General features: G+C 39.3%; 1 protein-coding gene and 1 non-coding gene across 5 annotated transcripts in view; one reads left to right on the top strand and one right to left on the bottom strand.

The window, feature by feature from the left end:
- R3HCC1L (R3H domain and coiled-coil containing 1 like) overlaps positions 1–23494 on the bottom strand; it is a 67653-nt gene continuing 44159 nt past the window's right edge. For all 4 annotated transcript variants that reach the window (XM_018041558.1, XM_005698308.3, XM_018041559.1 and 1 more), the window contains 5 exons: positions 17446–17621; positions 11769–11839; positions 10792–10887; positions 10145–10285; positions 1–814 (listed from right to left, as the gene is read on the bottom strand). In XM_018041558.1, the coding sequence (XP_017897047.1) occupies positions 747–814; positions 10145–10285; positions 10792–10887; positions 11769–11839; positions 17446–17621 (552 nt within the window). In that variant the 3' untranslated portion in view covers positions 1–746. The remainder of the gene's footprint in view (positions 815–10144; positions 10286–10791; positions 10888–11768; positions 11840–17445; positions 17622–23494) is intronic.
- Positions 15072–15143, top strand: TRNAE-UUC. Its single transcript has one exon. It is a non-coding gene; the product is annotated as a tRNA-Glu (tRNA).

Raw genomic sequence — 23494 nt, forward strand, 5'->3', positions numbered from 1 at the left:
TGATGTATATCACAAAATGGGCTTTAATGTCTCCCTCTTATAACATGATAGTGCTGTTTAAACTGGAACTGGCACCCAGCTCCCAAGACTAGCTTCCTATGAGGAATGACGCTGGCAAGCCCCTGGCTGCCATGCAGCCGGAGCAGCTCCAGGCACTCGGCTTAGTACAAGATCTGGGGTCCAAATGCCTACACCTGCTGCAGTTCACCCGCTCTGGGGTTCTGGAGCCGGCAGTGTAGATTCTGTGAATACCGACTACACCAGATACCAGTCCACTTCTTTGTACTAGCGGCTCCCTCCCCTCTGTCCCCCACCTGCCTCATCTGCCCCCCACAATATTGCTGGTCTCAGCTTTGTGAGGTACTAAGAACACCCTCCCTTTGCAGGGCCTAAATCTCCATCGTCACAGGTCTGAATCCTCTGTTTTGCTTTCACTTAAAACATCTTGGAAGCATGGCTTGCCCTGTCCAGAGGATTCTCGGAAGCCACATCCTCCAAGTTTCTCCCAAGCTGATGGCTTCCTGTCACGTCCAACACGGTAAGGCGATTCCAAAGAACTGCACGTAGGAGTGAAGACAAACAGGAGTTGATCTTCTTCTTACACCCAGTCAGCCCTTGTCTTGATCGCTTTATCTCTTTCTTTCATTAACACGCACATCTGCATGTACACAGAGGTCTGGAAAAATCCTCTGAAAACTGGAAGTACTTTCTGAATTCCTGGAATTATCCCTTTCATCAAGTGATGTTCAAACTGCAGACTGGTCTCTGCCTTCCCAGATGGCTTCCCGTTGCTTGGCTTCCAATCGTTTTCTCTCTGTAAATAAAAGCAGCGTTAAAAATAGTAGTATAACTTCACATCACCAGTAGCTTTCCCTTAATTTGAATTACAAGGCAAATTTTAATCATGAAATGGGTGGATTCCCTGGTTTTCTCTTACCTGATTCCAAGAGTTAATATTTTTAACTTTCCAAGTGCTTTGTAAGTTGAAACAGTGTTAGCATTACTATACAACAAAAAGAGAAAGGGCTGGGCTAACAGAAATTAAAAGAGTATGGAATAGAAGTCAGAACCAAGGAGGATCTAGATTCTTATCTTGCTATTAAGGTTATTTATTTTAGTTCTCTTTCTCAACTGCATTAGTGCTTCAGTGAAACTGGCCATTATTCCCAGTCTACTGATCTTTAATAAACTGTGGAAAATTCTGAAAGAGATGGAATACAAGACCATCTGACCTGCCTCTTGAGAAACCTGTATGCAGGTCAAGAAGCAACAGTTAGAACTGGACATGGAACAACAGACTGGTTCCAAATAGGAAAAGGAGTACATCAAGGGCTGTATATTGTCACCCTGCTTATTCAACTTCTATGCAGAGTACATCATGAGAAACGCTGGGCTGGAGGAAGCACAAGCTGGACTCAAGATTGCCGGGAGAAATATCAATCACCTCAGATATGCAGATGACACCACCCTTGGGCTTCCCTGGTGGCTCAGACAGTAAAGCGTCTGCCTGCAATGCGGGAGACCCAGGTTCAATTCCTGGGTTGGCAAGATCCCCTGGAGAAGTAAATAGCAATCCGCTCCAGCACTCTTGCCTGGAAAATCCCATAGACGGAGGAGCCTGATAGGCTACAGTCCATGGGATCGCAAAGAGTCGGACACGACTGAGCGACACACTCTCTCTCTCTCAGGTATGCAGATGACACCACCCTTACGGCAGAAAGTGAAGAGGAAGTAAAAAGCCTCTTGAAGAAAGTGAAAGAGGAGAGTGAAAAAGTCGGCTTAAAGCTCAACATTCAGAAAACGAAGATCATGGCATCTGATCCCATCACTTCATGGGAAATAGATGGAGAAATAGTGGAAACGGGGCAGACTTTATTTTTGGGGGCTCCAAAATCACTGCAGATGGTGACTGCAGCCATGAAATTAAAAGACGCTTGCTCCTTGGAAGGAAAGTTATAACCAACCTAGATAGCACATTGAAAAGCAGAGACATTACTTTGCCAACAAAAGTCTGTCTAGTCAAGGCTATGGTTTTCCCAGTGGTCATGTATGGATGTGAGAGTTGGACTATATAAGAAAGCTGAGCGCCGAAGAATTGATGCTTTTGAACTGTGGTGTTGGAGAAGACTCTTGCGAGTCCCCTGGACTACAAGGAGATCCAACAAGTCCATCCTAAAGGAGATCAGTCCTGGGTGTTCACTGGAAGGACTGATGTTGAAGCTGAAACTCCAGTCCTTTGGCCACCTGATGCAAAGAGCTGACTCACTGGAAAAAACCCTGATGCTGGGAAAGATTGAGGGCAGGAGCAGAAGGGGACGACAGAGGATGAGATGGTTGAATGGCATCACCAACCCGATGGACATGGGTTTGGGTGAACTCTGGGAGTTGGTGATGGACAGGGAGGCCTGGTGTGCTGCGGTTCATGGGGTTGCAGAGTCGGACATGACTGAGCAACTGAACTGACTGACTGACTGATCTTTATAAATATTTCAAAAGGGATCAAGAATATGTTTTAATATTTTTCTTCTACCTTTTTGCTCAAATGGAAATAGTAGCCACTGGGCTTTAGTAATATCTCTTTACTACAGTCCTACGAAAAAAATACTTCACAGGAAAATCAAATTTTAATATTTTCAGAGTACTTTCAGGAGCCAGGAATCTTTTGGAATGTCAATTCCAACATGGAGAAAAGACCACATATAATGAAGGGAAAATAAAAACTACTTCTAAAAACAAAAAAATGCACACATCTGGGCAAACCATCTTCAAATTTTAACACAGAAGCTCGGTTTCCATTTAACACTTTCACCAAGACCCGAGACAGTACATCCCATACACGGTTTGGTGACCCAAGCGCTTCACTAGGCGCCACAATACCAGTTCTAATTTCATGGCTAGTCAGTCATTGATCCTGACACTATAAAATGTAGATAATTAAGCCTAAGTGCTTCCTTCCAAGGGCAATTATTTCAGATAATGTCTGTAAAAGATTTTGCAAGTCATGAACCAAGGGGAATTACAGAAATCAAAGTGAGTTTAGAGTTAATATCAATAGTTGCTATTTTGATGTTATCTTTCCAAATTAACAGAATACTTTACAAAAATTATTATATTTGACTCAACTTTAAAGGCAAAGAACTTGATAAGGAAGCTGACTGGCACTTGGAAATGTGAGAAAGAGAAATTTGCTGCTATCTGGGCACCCTCTTGTGGCATTATCTGAAAATAGCAGCAAAGTTACAAGAGGCAAAAAATGGGGGTAAGCAACTTCCCAACTGAAGGCTAGTTTGAATTCAGAGTCCTAGACTCAGCTTGAAGGCAGGCTTAAACTGGGTAGGGGTTCTCCAGGGAGACAGTACTAAGGATAACTGGCCGATGCTGGTTCTGATCCTTAAAAACAGGGAAAAGTTAGGAGAGGATCTAAAGGCAAAGGCAACCTTGGACAAAAACAAAAACTGGTCTGGGTTCTAAGAGAAAGTGAAGAAACCAGACAAGTGAATTATTAGAACTTAGATATTTTAATAAGCTCAGAGAGGTAAACCAGAAAGGCAATGTGGGGTGTTATAAGAAAGGAAATCCAGGAGCAGTAGAAAAACATAATTTTGGCCCATAATTCACAATTTAAAAATCAAAGTAGCACTGAAAAAAAATTGTTTTTTAAAAAGCTTGGGGCCAAAATTCCTTTAACTATACTATGACCTGAAAGGTCATGAGGCTGCTTTATAGCCTTTATATGCCATTTAATGTGACTAGTCAGTCTGTTATAGAAATATTAATGCTAATGGATTCGATTTTGGTGTTAGGAAACAGATATTAAGATAAACATATTATCTTTCTAAAATTAGAATAGTTTAGATTTCTGAAACATTTCCTATCCTAACACTTTCTAACAAAAGACTGTACATCTGTATTACCAAATATATGTAAATATAAGAGGAAATTCTGGTGGTAAACCATATGATAAAATCAGCAAGAATAGGGAGACAAATTGAGAAGCACAAAGAAACAGTGAAAATGTGAGGCATAAATTTAGGAATACAGAACATGAACATTCAGAATACATAAATACAGGGTAGGATAAGACCTAAATATATTTTCTTCATTTTAAAGAAGAAATGGAAGCTTGGGGGAGTCAAGTGACTTGCCTAAGGTTATATAATCAGTGAAAACCTGAAGCTGGAACCCAGGTCCTTAGTTCTTAAATCAGAATACTTTCCAGTACCCTGACATCTGAAGACAAGATCTGAAAATATTTACACAGAAAAGGAAAATATGTGGGGAAAAAAAATATGATCAGAAAAGTAAAGAATAAACATGTTGCCTTTTACTAAAGAAAAGAGATAATAGCTGATAGACTGCATTTTTTTAAAAAAGCTCCTATTAACTTTAACTCTACTAATTAAAAAAGTAAACTAAGAGAAAGCCCAACAGCAGCCATGAGGGCATGGAACCAAATAAGAAGAGAATATTAGTATGAAATGATTAACCTCAAGCCTTGAAGACTTTTATTTCTCAGTATAACAAATAAACTGGCAGAAACAATTATATTAAATGAGTTGAGTTCTCACTGAGGAAATAGAAAGTGCTGAAGATGAAAAAGGGGCCAGTCTGGTGTCATGTTTAAAACAATAAAGAAAAGAGATGGAAATTAAAACCTTCAAAATTTACTCCTACACCTAAGAAAACAATGAAAAATCATCACAAAATCTGCTTGTAATTTTTACAGAGTAAAAATCAACATGAAGACTTGAAATACAAGTCTAGTCAAACTAATCTAATTGCCTTCTTTTATGGATTGACAGACCTGGTAGATCAAGGGGGGCTGATATAAAAAACCTCTGTATTTTAGCAAGTTTTAGATTTCAGGCTTACCATGTGTGTATATGACCATTAATATAGGGGAAATGGAGTCTACCTCACATAAATGTTAAGTGGGCATTTAACTCTAGAGAGTGGAATGGTTATCAATACATTAAGTATACACAGGCTATTTACTTGGCAATAATCGGTAAACCGGTCAGTCAGTCTGTAAACATTTTCATCTCTGATCAGGGCCACAGATATAAGTTTATTAAAAGGCAGGTGACACCAAAAATATGGGTAAACACTGCATCCCAAAGAAAAAGACAGGAAATGAAGGCAACTTTACACAGAGGGAGAAAGGACACCAAGAAAATGCCGTAAGACCTAGCCTATGAGTCAGCAATGCAGTGCTGTCCTTGAAGGCAGAGTAACGGAATTCCTAAAAAGGATTTCAGAAGGCAGTGATTGTGATTAGATTTTTATTACAGCTGACTAGGTCTCCTACAGAGATGATTTTACTTTTAAGTTCTTAGTGATTTCATTAATCAAACTAAGGGATCAAATTATTGTTTACTTACTCTGCCTCTCAGGCCTGTGCCCCAAAAGATGGCCTTTCAGAACCAGCCAATTAATCATCCTCCCCCAAGAGTAAAATGACACACAGTTATGAAACAAAATTATAGCCGGCTTTTAAAATGAGAGTAGCTTATTCTGAGAACTCTGATTCCAACTTTAGATGGGAATTAAGTGTTCTGACAAGTGGAACATGGGGAAATTTTACATATATTCCTGACTTTGGACTTTAAAATGTGGTCTTATCACTTACTGTCAATGATAAAAGATTACTGACAGAGATCATTCTGTCGTTTTTGAGACTGCATCCAAGTACTGCATTTCAGACTCTCTTGTTGACTATGATGGCTACTCCGTTTCTTCTAAGGGATTCTTGCCCACAGAAGTAGATATAATGGTCTTTTGAGTTAAATTCACTCATTGCAGTCCATTTTAGTTCACCAGTTCCTAAAATGTCGATGTTCACTCTTGCCATCTCCTGTCTGACCACTTCCAATTTACCTTGATTCATGGACCTAACATTCCAGGTTTCTATGCAATATTGCTCTTTAGACCATCAGACTTAACTTCCATCACCACATCCACAACTGGATGCTGTTTTTGCTTTGGCTCCATCTCTTCATTCTTTCTGGAGTTATTTTTCTACTGATCTCCAGTAGCATATTGGGCACCTGCTGACCTGGGGAGTTCATCTTTCATTGTCCTAACTTTTTGTCTTTTCATATTGTTCATGGGGTTCTCAAGGCAAGAATACTGAAGTGGTTTGCCATTCCCTTATCCAAGATTACTTTCTTAATCTCTTTTTTTAAGGATTAAGACAAAGACTCCTCAATAAAATGGTAAGAAGACCAAAATAAGGTAGAGGAAGTTATCAGGAAAGTATTTATACTTCAAAATCCCAAATTCCAAATTCATTAATTAGAAAGGTTCCATACGCAATGTTTAACTTTGGGTTTTATAAAGAAAATCATAGAGGACTTGAAAGGGTTCAGAGCAGAATCATGAGTGAAATAAGACTTAATGAAGAAAAACTAAAGTAACACAATGTCATTCATGTTAATGAATATGTAGCTGAGTATCTCTTTACAAACTAAGCACTGTGCCAGACAGCAGAACTCTTGAAGTGGGAAAAAGAGAGGCTATGAGATTTTTTTCCATAGTCTCATGAATGCGCGTGTGCGCACGTGTGTGTGCACACACATGCACAGGCACGTGCACACACACATGCACTCAGTCATGTCTGACTCTTTGCAACCCCATGGACTGCAGCCCGCTGGTGTCTCTGTCCGTGGAAGTTTTCAGGCAAGAATACTGGAGCAGGGTGTCATTTCCTGCTCCAGGGGATCTTCCCAACCCAGAGACCGAACCCTCATCTCTTGTGTCTGCTGCACCAGCAGGCTGAGTCTTTACCACTGCACCACCACCTGGGAAGCCCTAGTATTAATAATAAAAGTACCTATATCAGGACGGCACACAGATTTTGATATCATACTAATTCTGACTGACTGGAAAATGGTCAAGTCAAAAGTCAACAAAGAGTGTCATGACTGATGAGCACTGTCTGTCATGGATAATGAATGGGGAGCAATGGCACATAGTATGTATCTGTCATTACCGGCATGTATTATTATAATGAATATCAACTTCCCAAGAGTCACAAACAATAGTATTCTAAATACATAAAGCACCTTTCTAAACATTTTTATATATGTTAACTTATGTTGCTCAAAGAATTCTCCAAGGTTAGCTGAGTCAAGCATTGCTTTCACTGTGTTAGAAACTGGGGCACAGGGAGGTATAAGAGACCTGCCCACAGCTACATAGCTAGTTAATGGCAAAAACTCTATTAATAGTCCAGATCCTCTCATTCCTAAATGATCTGCCCTTGATCTTTATAGTTAAAAGCTGTTAGAACAGAATGGTGTCCAGATGCTTCTGATTTCCAGTAAATACCTAAGAAAAAACTTTTAAACTATTGTATAGATTTCAGTTAGACCTAAGGAAGAATTTTCTGATAGTAAAAGCTCTTAACCACTGGAACGGATAACTAAAAAGAAGCCTGTCATATTCTATTTTCTGAAGACCTTAAATTTTTTTTTATTGGGGAAAAAAAATGTTAATTACCCCCCAAAACTCCTTCAAAAGGGAATACAGTGTTGTAGAAGGAACATTAGAGAGGCCTAGGTTCCAATACCACCTCTCAATTTACCAGTTGGGTAACCTTAGGCCAGTTATTGATACTTTACCTCTCTAAAATGGAGATAATATCATTCCCATCAAGAGTTAGCATAACATGTTATACTGCCAGGAACTTCCTTCAATCCTTTTAATTGCAAAAACCTTTTCATGGCTTTTAATCTTAAAATCTTCGGAAGTAAAGAGAAGAAACAACTGCTTAAAATGTCAGGTTCATATTTTCTTTCTTACTCAAGGCAGATATCTCGACCAGATTGTAGGTCTTAAAGAGAGGAACAAAGTCCTGCTCTCTCTCTAGTCTTCCTAATTAGGGAGCACAACGCCTTGCACAGGGGCAATGCCAAATGTAGCTGCTAAGAGTATCAGAGGCAACTTAAAACAAAAAAATTAATGACAAGAAAAAAATATGCACTGGAATCTGTGCTGGACTCACCATAAAATGATATTGCTACTATTACTAAAAACAGCAGCAGCTAACATTTATCTATCATGGGCCGGTACCTACCATGTACCTATTACAGGCCTAGAGAAACAGGAAGGAGAGCGTTCCTACGGGTTTTGAAAATGACTAAGTACCTTTTGTGGATTATCTCACTTGATTTCCATTTTATGGGTGAGGAAACAGAGGCCTCCGGAGAGTAAGTAATTTGCCCAAGGTGCCACAGCCACAGCCAGTAAATGGCAGAGCTTAGATACAGACCCAAGCAGTCTGACTCCATAGTCTATGATGTTATTTCTTGTGCTGTACCGACCCCCTTCCCTCCAGTGGAAAATTTGGAACAAAAATATCTGTTCTATTTAATATCTAAACAGTACTTTTCATTTTTACAGAAAAAAAAAAAACAAACTTTTACGTGAGCAGTTTTAGGTTCCATGCAGGCAGTTATTAGAGTACATGCTTAATGCCTAAGCAGCCAGAAGGCTATATTGGAATTTTCCATAGGCATTTTCTCAGATATAAAGAATGAGAGAGCTCTGAGACACAATAAAGGAAGAGTCCTCTATAACCTGTATAGTTTTAGCATCAATGGATAGGAGAAATTTATCACAGTGGGCCTCTATTCACAACTAAAAGGCTTCTTTAAAAACGTATGTACCAGGGTACCCACTTAGCCAAAAGCCTCATTTTTAACTGCATCACTGAAATGTCCTTTGTATAGCTGGGCACTTAAAATAAATTCAAGTGCGCCTGTATGATGATGGCCCTACAGAGAAACAGTGGGGTACTCAGGCGATACCCACACAAAACTATTGTTGCAGTACCTGTCGAAATATAGGTGACATTACACTCATAGGGAAGCATGATACACTGCAAAAAGAATCACATCTCCTTTTATACATACCACAGTTATTACCCGCTACTTTCTGAGATGACTGTGGTTATGACAGAAATCATTTTCCTCAGAGATAACCAATTAGTAAAGGGTTAAGGACACTGCACATTCCACTTTAATCTAGTTCTGACAGTGTCTCATATAAAAACCAGAGGGATCATCCCCTGTTTCTGTAATCTAAAGGAAGCCTTTGAGTCAAGAAAGCATGGGAAAAATCAGACCTGCCTCATTATAATCATTAAGGTTTCCAAAAATTAGCTGGTTCAACTCTGAAACCCTAGCACCTGCCATGACACACTCTGTCACTGGTTATCTGGCCAGTGCAGCTGAGAGTCTGCAAGCTGCCTGCTATCACCAAAGCAGAGTGGACAGGAAGTATTAATGGCCTTGTTAGACTGGCAATAAACAAGGAGTTTGAAACTTCAATTCGTTTAATGGAAAAATGAAGCTACTTTTCAGTAAGTGGAACTTTCAGAATAAACTGCCTTCAGATTCCACAGATCGTGGACTAAGGCAATCAGACTGTTTATAGTCTGAAGTTTGATAAAAAGTACTTAAGTGCAATGGGAGTCCCAAGCCTTTACATAGAATTCAATAGCCTATCAAGAGGAGAGAAACATTTAACCTCAACTACAAACTATACAGAAAGAAAAACCCTGCTTGTGGATCAGTTGAAATATTTTCTGAGAACTCTTAAGTACTGGAAAATAATAAGATTAGGCTAATCTAGATGTGCTCTAATGGAGCCACTCAGGACTATCTTTAAAGAAAAAAATTACATCCTAGAGTTATCATCACCAATGTCAATTGCTGGCTTTTCCTTAATTTATCTTCTAAGATCTAAACCATTTGATAAAATCATGGCAATCATGGCCCAGGAAAACCACAGCAAATACTGTTTTCTGCCTGGGAGATTACTATGTCTTCATAGGAAAATTTTTCTGAGTCAGGAGCAAGAACTATAGAAACAGCCATGGATGAGCTAGAAAGACTGAATCCATCTTTTGAAAAACAACAAAGGAGCATGGATTAGGATACCCTGGTGTGTGGAACAGGCAAGACATATTCCAACAGGTCTTCCTCCTAAATATAAGTCATGAAAACAATGTCAATATATGTGGGAGGCTTCTAGGAAATGGAAATGACAATATGGAATGACCTTCATTTTTTTTTTTAAACACATGCTTTATAGTGAGCTCTAAAGGAACTAAAGAAGAATGCCATCAGCTTCAACTCACCTCGGGCTTCTCGCAGTTTCTTAAGCTCTGCTTCCCGTTCAGTTTTGCTCTGCTTACTTCGAACCCCAAGGGCACTGATGACTAGCCTTCTGGCTAGGGCTGCTGAAGTCTCAGGACGCTCCTTTGCTGGCTGCAGAAACTCTGAATGGGAGAAAAGGAGGGAGCAGAAGGGAGTAAGGAAGAGAAAGCATTCTAGCTCCAAGTGATTTAACTCAGTAATTAACATACAAAATAGACTAACAAGGGCTGCATCAGCAGTAATTAATACAAGCCTGATAGATGAAGATCAGAGGAAATTAACACGGCAAAGCACAAACAACCCTGCCTTCATTATCTGTATTAACACAATTTCCTACAGTGACTCTATCGAACTGCTAACCACAGAGGTAAACTGGACAAGGCTGTCGTCAGAAAATGGTGACTGCAGCGCCTGCAGCTCGCATCTCCCACTCTCTCCAAGTGGCTTCTCCAATGCTATATTTCCAACAGAGCCTTTTCTCTTTTCCTTTTTCCTTAAAAATATTTCTTTTTACACTAAAAATAAAAGTGTATGTCTTTAGAACTCTGGATGCTATACAAGTGCTGGGAAAAAAAAAAACGAGAACACGACCATCAGTAAGAAAAAGCTCCTGAGATTACAGGCTTACCAGCATAAGCTCTAGCTTTGGCCTTGGCTGCTCTTGTGGCCTGTGACAAGGGCCGGATCTTCACCATGGTATGTTTACTACCAAGAGCATCACGAGCTGTGAAGAGAATAAATATATATAAAGAAGTAGAAGACATGAAGATGAGTGATGCAAAATATATATATAGTTAAGGCTAGTTCTTAGAAAGTATTTCCTAGATGTTGTGCTTTATTTTCTCATCATGGGCAAAAGAAATGGTAAGCTCTAGAAAATCCATAAGGAACAACTCGGCAGTGGTTATTTTAAAATGGGGATTAGTAAACTATGGCTTTGTGACCCAATCTAGCCAACCGCCCCGTTTTTGTAAAAAGTTTTACCGCAACAGAGCCATGTTCGTTCATTTGTTGAGGGATGCTGTCTTTCCTCAACAGCAGAGTTAGGTAACAACAGAAACCTTATATCCTGAAATATCCACTATATGGCTCTTTATAGAATAAGTTTGCAGACCCTTATTTTAGATACATTGGACAGGAATCATCTCTACTTTGCCTGAAAGTCTCTGCATCAGATCTATCCTGATGCCAATGAAGAGGCCAAATCATACACTTGAAAAGTATGTATTACAAATGATCACTGGACAGGTTAAAGGGCTACTGCAAATTCATCTGTCAGTGGGGCTGGGGGCAGAATCACAAACATATTAACATTTATTCATACTGGCTTCTTAAATCTCTACCTGTTTATGCACTATCATAACTGACAGTTATGCAACAAATAACCTTGAAAAGCTGACTATCTCCCCAAATACCACTGGATTAAGGTAAAAAGGGAGAGGCGGGGAGCACATGGGTACCAAAGTAACTTGCCTCAAAAACCTCTACCTGTCATTTATCTATAGTGACTGAATAAAATGCCAGGTGGCTGGAACAGAAAGCAAATAAGGAAAAGCAGCAGGAGAAAATGGACAATAAACACAGTGAACTCCACTGGGTGAATACCTGTAATCGGACTGGAGAATACTCCTAGGGCATGTGTATCGTCCACCCATTTAATATCAAATCCTTTCTTTCTGCAACAAAATAAAAGAATTTTATTCCTTAAAATAAAACTCACTTTTAAAAAACATCTTTCAAATAGTATCTCGTAAGGCATTCCATGATGAGAGAAACACTCAACAAGTGCATGGGTGGAGTGGGGATAATGACACACAAAGCGCCTGGAGAGCAGAAGCCATTAGAAGCAATAACACCATCATAAAGAACTACCTGGGAGGGTTTTACCTTGTCAGCCATTTTATAGACATCAACTAATTAATCCACACGTGTTCCCTGGGGAGGCAAAGTATTTATCACACTATTTACAAGAGATGCTTTTAGGGACTGGAGAAAGGAAGCATAAGAAGAATCAGAGGAGGAGGAGGTAGGTAGGGAAGGTCACTTGGATTTAATGTAAATATAGGCTCAAAGGCAGAGACAAGAGACAGAGAGGGACAGGGAGATGGGTCATTCAAAACAAAATCAATCAAATAAGAGAAAAAAGAGACATCTATAATCAGGGAGGCTGACCTATTCTTTCTTTCCAGTTGTAGAAGGGAAGTAAAAAAGTAAAATTCAGGTTCTGCCACCTTGAGGCCATGGGCTAGTTTAATCTCTCTGTAAGCCAAGTTTGCTCATCTGTAAAAAAAAAATGGGTTGAATTCCTTCCTAACAGAGTTGCTATGAAAATGGAAATGAGATAATCCATGACAAGGCAAAGGGCACGATGCTGAGCACTTAGTGGACATTTAATAAATCAATGGTGCCCATTATTTTTTATTAGTAACAATATTCATCAGGAAGATGATTAATATTAATGAAGATGTGATCAAAATATGAAGTTGACTCTGGTGTTTGACTCACTGGCTTTTGCACCGTGACCTTTTCTCTCTTTTTTTAAAATAAAGCACTATAAAGAACAAAAAAAAGACAACTGCTAAAGTATCTTTTCCCTTTAACAATTAGTCAAGAAAAAATTTCCTTTGAAGGAAAAAGGAATAAAGACGCTTTGAAGGTTAGTTAGACAATTTCCTGATGTAAAATTAAGTTCAACCACGGCATAAAATGACCGCAGGAGTTGAAGACTACGAGAAAGTTCCACAGTAGAAGTCTATATTATACAATAGTTGACAAAAGATGGTAAAAAACTTAGATGGGCTCTAGAGGGCCTTTTAGACTTCAGAATTTTATAACCCTTTAAAATGCTTTACCCCTTTTGAAAATATTTTTGGGTTTAATAGAAAAAATGGTCTTACAGGTAAAATTAGGAAGAAATAGAGCAAAAGGAAGTTAATAATTCTTGACAGTTAACTGCAGGTCAGGAAGCAACAGTTAGAACTGGACATGGAACAACATACTGGTTCCAAATAGGAAAAGGAGTACGTCAAGGCTGTATATTGTCACCCTGCTTATTTAACTTATATGCAGAATACATCATGAGAAACGCTGGGCTGGAAGAAGCACAAGCTGGAATCAAGATTGCCAGGAGAAATATCAATCACCTCAGATATGCAGATGACACCACCCTTATGACAGCAAGTGAAGAGAAGCTAAAAATCCTCTTGATGAAAGTGAAAGAGGAGAGTGAAAAAGTTGGCTTAAAGCTCAACATTCAGAAAACGAAGATCATGGCATCCGGTCCCATCACTTCATAGGAAATAGATGGGGAAACAGTGGAAACAGTGTCAGGCTTTATTGTTTTGGGCTCCGAAATCACCGCAGATGTTGACTGCAGCCATGAAATTAAAAGATGCTTACTCCTTGGAAGGAAAGTTGTGACCAACCTAGATAGCATATTCAAAGCAGAAACATTACTTTGCCGACTAAGGTCTGTCTAGTCAAGGCTATGGTTTTTCCTGTGGTCATGTATGGATGTGAGAGTTGGAATGTGAAGAAGGCTGAGCGCCTAAGAATTGATGCATTTGAACTGTGGTGTTGGAGAAGACTCTTGAGAGTGCCTTGGACTGCAAGGAGATCCAACCAGTCCATTCTGAAGGAGATCAAGCCTAGGATTTCTTTGGAAGGAATGATGCTAAAGCTGAAGCTCCAGTACTTTGGCCACCTCATGCGAAGAGTTGACTCATTGGAAAAGACTCTGATGCTGGGAGGGATTGGGGGCAGGAGGAGAAGGGGACGACCCAGAATGAGATGGCTGGATGGCAACACAGACTCGATGGACTTGAGTCTGAGTGAACTCTGGGAGTTGGTGATGAACAGGGAGGCCTGGCGTGCTGTGATTCATGGGGTTGCAAAGAGTCGGACACGACTGAGTGACTGAACTGAAACTGAAATGTTCAGAAAATTCCAGACATCAACAAAATTAATCCTTGGTTTTAAAAATCATGATTAGTGACAACTTCAGGTAGTTCTAATTTTGGATTTAATCTCACCAACTGCTTTTTAAAATCTACGATGCACTTCACCTGGTACAGACCTGATACTGGGTCTTATCGTAACTGTAATGAATTAGACTGATTGACCCATACTACATGTTTAGAGTAAGGTCTATGGCAGACTGTTAACTGTCCTCCAGGATCCAGTCACTGCTCCTTTCTTTTAGTTACATAACTGATAAGTGAGGTACCTAGCTGCTAGTTTTGCCTGTTCTAAAACTTTACAGAAAAACAGGGTTCTTGTTTTTGTACACAGAATTTCAAGGAATACAGTCATGCTCATTTATTTACCTCTGGTTTATGGCTATTTATGTACAATGATGGCAGGAAAATACTTACCATCTGACCCTAAAGGAAGAGTTGAGAGCTATACCCTAATTCAAGATGTACATGAACTGAATTTTAAGTTTAAATCTGTGTATCAGACAATAGACCTGGTTTATTGTTAATGGCAGGATTACAGCATTAAAGCATAATCCCTTCTTGGTAATGACTTTCTTGAAGATCCTGAAAAATGTTTTTCTTAATAACTTACTTTGGGGATTATTTCTTTTCTTCCCAAAGCTTATGTTTCCTTATAAGCTAAAGATACAGAAGTATACTTCTGACTCTATGTATGTATGAAGCATATACATATATAAAAGGTAGTGCAACTATTCTCAAACCCATTTACATCAGTTTTATGTTTATGACATATTTTATTAAATTAAATTAAAACAATTAACTATGAGTATGAAACATAAGAGTTATGTCTATAAAAACTTAATGCTTTGAAAGACTTGAGAAAGATAAAGTCACTAAAAAACTCCAAAAAACTATCATCAATTGTGTTTCGGCAGAAGTTTTTTTAAAAAGGGGCAAGGGGATGGGGAATTCCCTGGTGGTCCAGTGGTAAGGACTCAGCACTTTCACTGCTGTGACCTGGGTTCAATCCCTGGTCAAGGAACTAAGGCCCTGCACTCAGACCCTGCAAGCTATGTGGTGCAGCCAAAAAAAAAATTATTTTAAAAGAGAGAAAAACATTTTATTCTATAAGGAATTTGCACTCAGGTGACTTTCAATGGATATTAGTTGTTGCTGGAAGTTGTAGGTGATATCAGGGTGACATTAAGAACTCTTCTATCAACAGACTAGTAATTTTAAAATAAACAAAAAAAGGCCTTGGCACCACATCAAACTTAATGGACATGAGTTCGAGCAAACTCCAGGAGATAGTGAAGGACAAGGAAGTCTGGTGTGCTGTAGCAGTCCATGGGGTTGCAAAGAGTCAGCCACAACTGAGTAACTGAACAACCACTACCACATCAAAGACTGGCAAGTAAATGGACATTTCAGACACAACCGAGTGACTGAACCACCACCACCACACTGAAGAACGGCAAGGAGGTGGCCATTCATATGCGCTCTTAAAATAAACCAGTTGCGATGTAACAGTCACATTTTATCATCCTCTACTGTATCTCAGTGGTCAGAATAACCTCAAATCAGTAATTTAATTTACAGCCTTTTGGACTGTTAGGACCCTTGGTGCCTGGCAGAAGAAAACACATATCTTCTCAGGAGATAGTCTCTTCTTATATTGCAGACCTCAATTCTCATAAATAAAATTCCAGAGGAAATGGCCAGCTTTACAGTTTAAATAAATAAATAAATAAACCTCCAAAAAAAAAAAAAAAAAAAAGGCAAGGCACTATGAGTGAGAATTTATAAAAACAGAATTAAAAGGACCTCAGGTAAAGGAATAACTAGACATAGACCATAGACGGTCTAGGTTCACTATACTTAAAAAGAAACTTTTTAAATCTTGAAAATGGAAAAAATGCAGATTTGAAAATTAGAGAACTTTGAAAAATAAGAAACATAAAATGACATTTGAAAATTCAATGGATAAGTTTAAAAGCAAATTAACCACAGCTGAAGAGATCAGAACTAAAGAAATTACTCAGCCTATAAAGGAGACAAAGAAATGGAAAATACGATAGAGATAACATGAGGATTAAGTTAGGAGGTCTAATCTACTTTCAACTGGCAGCATCACAGAGAATATAAAAGAGACTAGTACAGAGGCAACATTTGAAGAAATAATGTCTGGAGTTCTCCAAAACCAATGAAACTATTTAGGAAGCCCAAATAATCTCAATAATGATAACAAAAGAAACACAAAGTCACCTCATACTGAAAATGTGCAATACCAAAGACAGAGAACATTAAGAGCACCCCAAGAGAACAGACAGATTACACTCAGAACCAACAGTCAGACATGCAGTGGGCTTCTCAGCCTGCCCTAAGAAAGCCAGGAGAAAGCAGAATAAAAGCTTCAAGTCCCTGAGAAAAATAATTGTCAACCTAGGATTCTATACCCAGCAAAAATGCCTTTCAAGAATGAAGTTGAAATAAAGCCATTAAGAAACAAGAGCGACAATGACAACAAAAACCAACTGAGTGTGTTACCAGCAGACTGTTATTAATTAAATTCTAAAGAACCTGTTCCATGCAGGAGGAAAAAGATTTCAAATGAAAGGTATGAGACACAAAAAGAATACAGAAAGCAGATGAATCTGAATACTGACTATATAAAAAAATGTAACATCAAATGGAGTTTAAAAAGAAAAAAACTAAATCAAAAAGACGCAAACTACTAAATCTCAGTAGTATATCAGCTGGAGGTCGGGGAGACACTGGAATGGAATTGGGGAATGGAGTTTAAAACCCTTCAGGTGTTTAGAAACAGTGTAAAAGTATTAACCTTAGTCACTGGTAAATTAAGCATGCATTTTATAATTTCTAAAGTAATCACCAAATAACAGAAACAGCATCATTCCCCAAAAATATGGAGTGAGAAAAAAATACCTCATCAATCCAAAAGAAGGCAAGATAGAAGAGAAAAAGATGGGACAAGTAAACACACACAAAAAGATGGCAGGCAATACATCCAAATATATCAATAATTACGATAAATATAAATGGACTAAATGCACCGTGGAGACAGACTCAAATGTCATTATTGATGATAGTCTTCTTAAATGCTAAACTGGGATCTAGAAAGACTTTAGCATTTTTTTAAAGGAACTTAGAAGAAGACTGGTTTGATACAGATTTCCAATGGGCTTGGAAAACACAATAAAGAAACTTGATGCTAAAGTAAATGACAGGGAATAGGAAAGCAAAAGAGGTGATTTTTCAGAAGACATTTTAAGAAAATTTCATCCCACCTTTCCTAACAGCCCTCATCAATTGCAAATACTTACTGATAAGTGCAGAAAATCCGTAGGAGATCTTCAGTACGAAATTCTTGGGGGAAGTCATAAATTTCAATGACATGTGGGAATTCACAATCACTGAGGTCAATATCAGGAACTTCATGGTTGTAATAATCAAATCTAGGTTCTTGGATACTTTCTTTGTTCTTCATATTCCCTGATAACTAGAAAGGAGGAAGCATACATGTGACTGTTATACCAAGCCAGAGCATTATAAAATATCCTCCCATATATAAACAATTCTCCCTTTTATCTCCATGTTCCTATTTCTTAACCTTTACCATTTGTCTCTGTTCCAAACACAGTCATATCACCCAGTTTATATTACACATGTGGAATATTTGAAAAAGTGCTGAAATTCCAGAAAAGATAAGCAATGAATGAAACTTAGCTTGCATCTATCAATAAGGTGTGAGAAAATGTAGAATGATTAATGCAGTGAGTTAGAAACAACACATCTTAGAAACTGAATTGCAGAAAATAGTTCAAGAGATGAATTAATAACGTTTTACTTGAGCTTATTGAGCAGACCAATAGTTTCGTTTTTGAAAGTGAGCAAAAACAAAACAAAATGTTTACAAATTAAAACACTTTGCCAGTCTACCTATTGTTGATGGTAGCTTACAAAGAAGGTTGTTATGACAAACGTTAAATGGCACAGGTAATTACAGTTCCCCAGCGTTAGGGCTACCTAAAGGGGTTCCCACACAGGCTGATAAAGCAACCGTGATGAAGAACACTTAAAATTTTACTCTGTGATTAAAAGCTGAATGCTGTTTACTATTTCACACTGGAAGCAGGAGAATGGAAAGGGAAAAATGAAAGGTGGCAGCAAAGCAACCATGACAGTCATTTGCCATTCACCTAGACACTGGTGCTCAACACCCAGAACCTTCCGGCTCAACAGAGTGTTCTGTTAATCACAAGTCCAACTAGGGGCCTTCAAGCATTCTTTCTTTCATACGGTGCCTCCTTTCCCATCAAATGAGAAAATAAGAATCTGCAATGCCGAGGATGCATCTCCTTTCCTCAGAGAAGTGAAAAATGGATTTAAAAATTTTATTTGGGAGGCAGGAAAGGAAAAAGGTGATTTAGGTAAAATCGATGAAAATGTTTATCTATTGCTGTGTCTCTAGTTGTTTTTCTCCACTAAGCTTCAGTTTTACATCTTAAAAAAAGGATATAATAATGGCACCAACACCTTACGAGTAGGGGGTGCAGACTAAATGAGATGATGCAGTAAATACTTAGCACACTACTTAGCATCTAAGTATGAATTCAACCCAATTTAAACAAATTTTAATGAGGTGTTGAATCTACTGGGCTTCCCTGGGGGCTCAGACAGTAAAGAATCCACCTACAGTGCAGGAGACCTGGGTTTGATCCCTGGGTTGGGAAGATCTCCTAGAGGAGGGCATGGCAACCCACTCCAGTATTCTTGCCTGAATCTATTACAGGCCAAGTACCATGTTATTTCCACCCTGCTTAGGATACAGAAAGCAGGAAGAAAATATCCCTCACACCATAACAATGGGGAAAGAGCAAACAATCTATACATATCATGGCTTTTCTTGAGTTTAGCATAGAGCTGACTGAGTATGCAAGGAAACTGAAATCCACAGGATGACATGTTCCCCCCAGAGACAGAGAATACCTAAACTTTTTTCCCTCTGGTAGATCATGAGAAGAAGTGGCCACCAAACAAGTGGGCAAGAAGATATCAGCTAAATGTTTAACAAGTTCTTAAAAGCCTAGAGTTGACAGTTTAGAATAACTCAGACCAGAAAGGGGGCTCTAGAAAGGAGGGGAGCCTGCAATTACTTCCAAAACCACCCTTATGCTAATGCCACACTGTCTTGATTACCATAGTTTCATAAGTTCTGAAATTAGGAGGCTTGAGTCTTTCTACTTTGATCATTTTCAAAATCATTTTGCCTATTCTGAGTCCCTTGCATTTCCATATGAATTTGAGGATCAGTTTGCAGACACAAGTGGGCCACAGGCTAAGGAAGGAGGGCAGCAGTATCTAAGAGAAGCTGAAAAAGGCAAGAAAGCGGATTCTACTCTAGTCTCAAGAAAGAACACAATCCTACCAATATCCTAATTTTAGTCCAGTGAGACCCATTTTGGACTTTTGACCTCAAGAACTGTAAGGCAATACATCTGTGTTAAGACACTGCTGCTGCTGCTGCTGCTAAGTCACTTCAGTTGTGTCCGACTCTGTGTGACCCCACAGACGGCAGCCCACCAGGCTCCCCTGTCCCTGGGATTCTCCAGGCAAGAACACTGGAGTGGGTTGCCATTTCCTTCTAGTTTGTGGTAATTGAAAACATCAGTAATAGTGTGTGTGTGTGTGTGTGTGTGTGTGTATATAAAACCTTTCTAGCTTCATGTCATGTCATCCCTTAAAATATGCTACATTCCAACCAAAAAGTAATACTATGCCTAAACAAGCATAAATATATGCCTATGAGTGCACAACTGCACTCATTTCTCACGCTAGCAAGGTAATGCTCAAAATTCTCCAAGCTAGGCTTCAACAGTATGTGAACCAAGCCAGATGTTCAAGCTGGATTTACAAAAGGCAGAGGAACCAGAGATCAAATTGCCAACATCCTCTGAATCATAGAAAAAGCAAGAGAATTCCATAAAAACACCTATTTCTGCTTCATTGACTACGGTAAAGCTTTTTACTGTGTGGATCATAACAAACTGTGGAAATTCTTAAGAGAGGGGAATACCAGACCACCTTACCTGCCTCCTGAGAAACCTGGATGCAGGTCAAGGAGCAACAGTTAGAACCAGCCATGGAACAACAAAGTGGTTCAAAATTGGGAAAGAAGTACGTCAAGGCTGTATATTGTCATCCGGCTTATTTAACTTATATGCAGAGTACATCATGCGAAATGCCAGGCTGAATGAAGCACAAGCCAGAATCAAGATTGTCAGGAGAAATATCAATAACCTCAGACATGCAGATGACACCACCCTTATGGCAGAAAGAGGAACTAAAGAGCCTCTTGATGAAAGTGAAAGAGGAGAGTGAAAAGGCTGGATTCAAACTCAACATTCAAAAAACGAAGATCATGGCATCCAGTCCCATCACTTCATGGCAAAGAGATGGGAAACAATGGAAACAGTGACAGATTTTATTTTCTTGGGCTCCAAAATCGCTGCAGATGGTGACTGCAGCCATGAAATTAAAAGATGCTTGCTCCTTGGAAGAAAAGCCATGACAAAACTAGATGGCAGACTAAAGAGAGACACTGCTTTCCCAACAAAGGTGCTATAGTCAGAGCTATTGTTTTCCCAGTAGTCATGTATGGATGTGAGAGCTGGACCATAAAGAAGGCTAAGTGCCAAAGAATTGATGCTTTTGAATTGTGGTGTTGGAGAAGACTCGTAAGAGTCCTTTGGACTGCAAGATCCAACAGTCAACCCTAAAGGAAATCAACCCTGAATGTTCACTAGAAGGACTGATACTGAAGCTAAAGCTCCAATACTCTGGCCACCTGATGTGAAGAACTGACTCACTGGAAAAGACCCTGATGCTGGGAAAGATTGAAGGCAGAAGGGGATGACAGAGGATGAGATGGCTGGATGGCATCACTGACTCAACGGACCTGAGTTTGAGCAAGCTCCAGGAGATGGTAAAGGACAAGGAAGCCTGGCGTGCTGCAGTCCATGGGGTTGCAAAGAATTGGACATGGCTGAGTGACTGAACAACAATATGCCTAAACACATGTTGCTTCTTTCTGCCTGTTGATTTGATCACATTATTTTTGATCACACGTATAATCTGACTCTTCCACTATACTTCTATAGCATTTACCTCAATGGCACTATTTTTTTTTTGCTGTGCCATGTGGCATGTGGGATCTTAGCTTGCTGACCAGGGATTAAACCTGTGCCCCCTTAATCACTAGACCATCACCATCAGGGAAGTCCCATCATGTGCACTACTTTTATAGTACTCACTGCGTAACACCTAATATTAATTAGACCTATCTCTTGATCTAGCTTTAACCTCACTACCTAAACACCTATCCAACAAACATTTAATGCATGTTTACCATCACATTAGAAAAAGAAACTGTTCAAACAAAGAATTTTAATATGTAATAAGGTTATAAGAATGAAGAAGGTATTACCAGTGGGTAGAGGAGAATGAACTTGGCTTACTCTTGTTCACTACCCAAGGAAAGAAATTATACAGAGAAAAGTATCGTAGACAGAAGTGTGCAAAGGCATGCAAGGAGCGTAGCATTCACTAAGCAGTTTGGTGTGGCCACAGTGAGTAACGCGAGGATTTCAGAGAGTGCTATGGGCTTCACAGTGTCCTCCCAAAGTTCATGAGTTCAAATCATAAACCCCAACACCTCAGAACATAACTGTATTTAGGGATCAGTTATAAGGTCTCTAAATGCTGTTTTATAAGTTAAAATGGTATTAAGTTAAAATAAGGTAGATCCTACTCTGAGTGACGCCCTTATAAAAGGAAATTTGGACACAGAAGGAAGATCATGTAAACACAGCCATTTACAAACCAAGGAGAGGCCTCAGAAGAATCCAACCCTTGCTGACACCTTGATCTTGGACTTCTAGCCTCTAGAATTGTGAGAGAACAAATTTCTGTGGTACTGTGTCACAGCCACAACCGGGTGTTGTTTTGCTTTGGCTCCATCCCTTCATTCTTTCTGGAGTTATTTCTCCACTGATCTCCACAGTAGCATATTGGGCACCTACTGACCTGGGTAGTTGATCTCTCAGTGTCCTATCTTTTTGCCTTTTCATACTGTTCATGGGGTTCTCAAGCCAAGAATACTGAAGTGGTTTGCCATTCCCTTCTCCAGTGGACCACATTCTGTCAGACCTCTCCACCATGACCCATCCGTCTTGGGTGGCCCCCACACGGCATGGCTTAGTTTCATTGAGTTAGACAAGGCTGTGGTCCGTATGATCAGATTGGCTAGTTGTCTATTGCTGTAAAGAGCAATATTGCATAGGAACCTGGAATGTTAGGTCCATGAATCAAGGCAAATTGGAAGTGGTCAAACAGGAGATGGCAAGAGTGAACATCAACATTCTAGGAATCAGCAAACTAAGATGGACTGTAGTCCATCTACAGTAGTAGATAGAATGGTCATTTGAATTTAACTTAGAATTTAACTCTACTACTGTGGGCAGGAATCCCTAAGAAGAAATGGAATAGCCATCATACTAAACAAGAGTCCAAAATGCAGTACTTGGATGCAATCTCAAAAATGACAGAATGATCTGTTTGTTTCCAAGGCAAACCATTCAACATCATGGTAATCCAAGTTTATGTCCTGACCAGAAACGCTAAAGAAGCTGAAGTTGAACGGTTCTATGAAGACCCACAAGACCGGCTAGAACTAACATCCAAAAAAGATGTCCTTTTCATTATAGGGGACCAGAATGCAACAGTAGGAAGTCAAGAAACACCTGGAGTAACAGGCAAATTTGGCCTTGGAATGCAGAATGAAGCAGGGCAAAGGTTAACAGAGTTCTGCCAAAGAACAGACTGGTCATAGCAAACACTCTCTTCCAACAACACAGGAGAAGACTCTACACATGGACATCACCAGATGGTCAACACCGAAATCAGACTGATTATATCCTTTGCAGCCAAAGATGGAGAAGCTCTATACAGTCAGCAAAAACAAGACCAGGAGCGGACTGTGGCTCAGATCATCAACTCCTTATTGCCAAATTCAGACTTAAATTGAAGAAAGTGGGGAAAACCACTAGACTATTCAGGTATGACCTAAATCAAATCCCTTATGACTATACAGTGGAAGTGAGAAATAGATTTAAGGGACTAGATCTGATAGACAGAGTGTCTGATGAACTATGCACGGAGGTTTGTGACATCATACAGGAGACAGGGAGTAAGACCTTCCTCAAGAAAAAGAAATGCAAAAAAGAAAAATGGCTGTCTGAGGAGGCCTTACAAATAGCTGTGAAGAGAAGAGAAGAGAAAAGCAAAGGAGAAAAGGAAAGATATATCCATTTG

Source organism: Capra hircus, chromosome 26 (genome assembly GCF_001704415.2).
Source record: "Capra hircus breed San Clemente chromosome 26, ASM170441v1, whole genome shotgun sequence".
Classification (NCBI taxonomy): Eukaryota; Metazoa; Chordata; class Mammalia; order Artiodactyla; family Bovidae; genus Capra; species Capra hircus.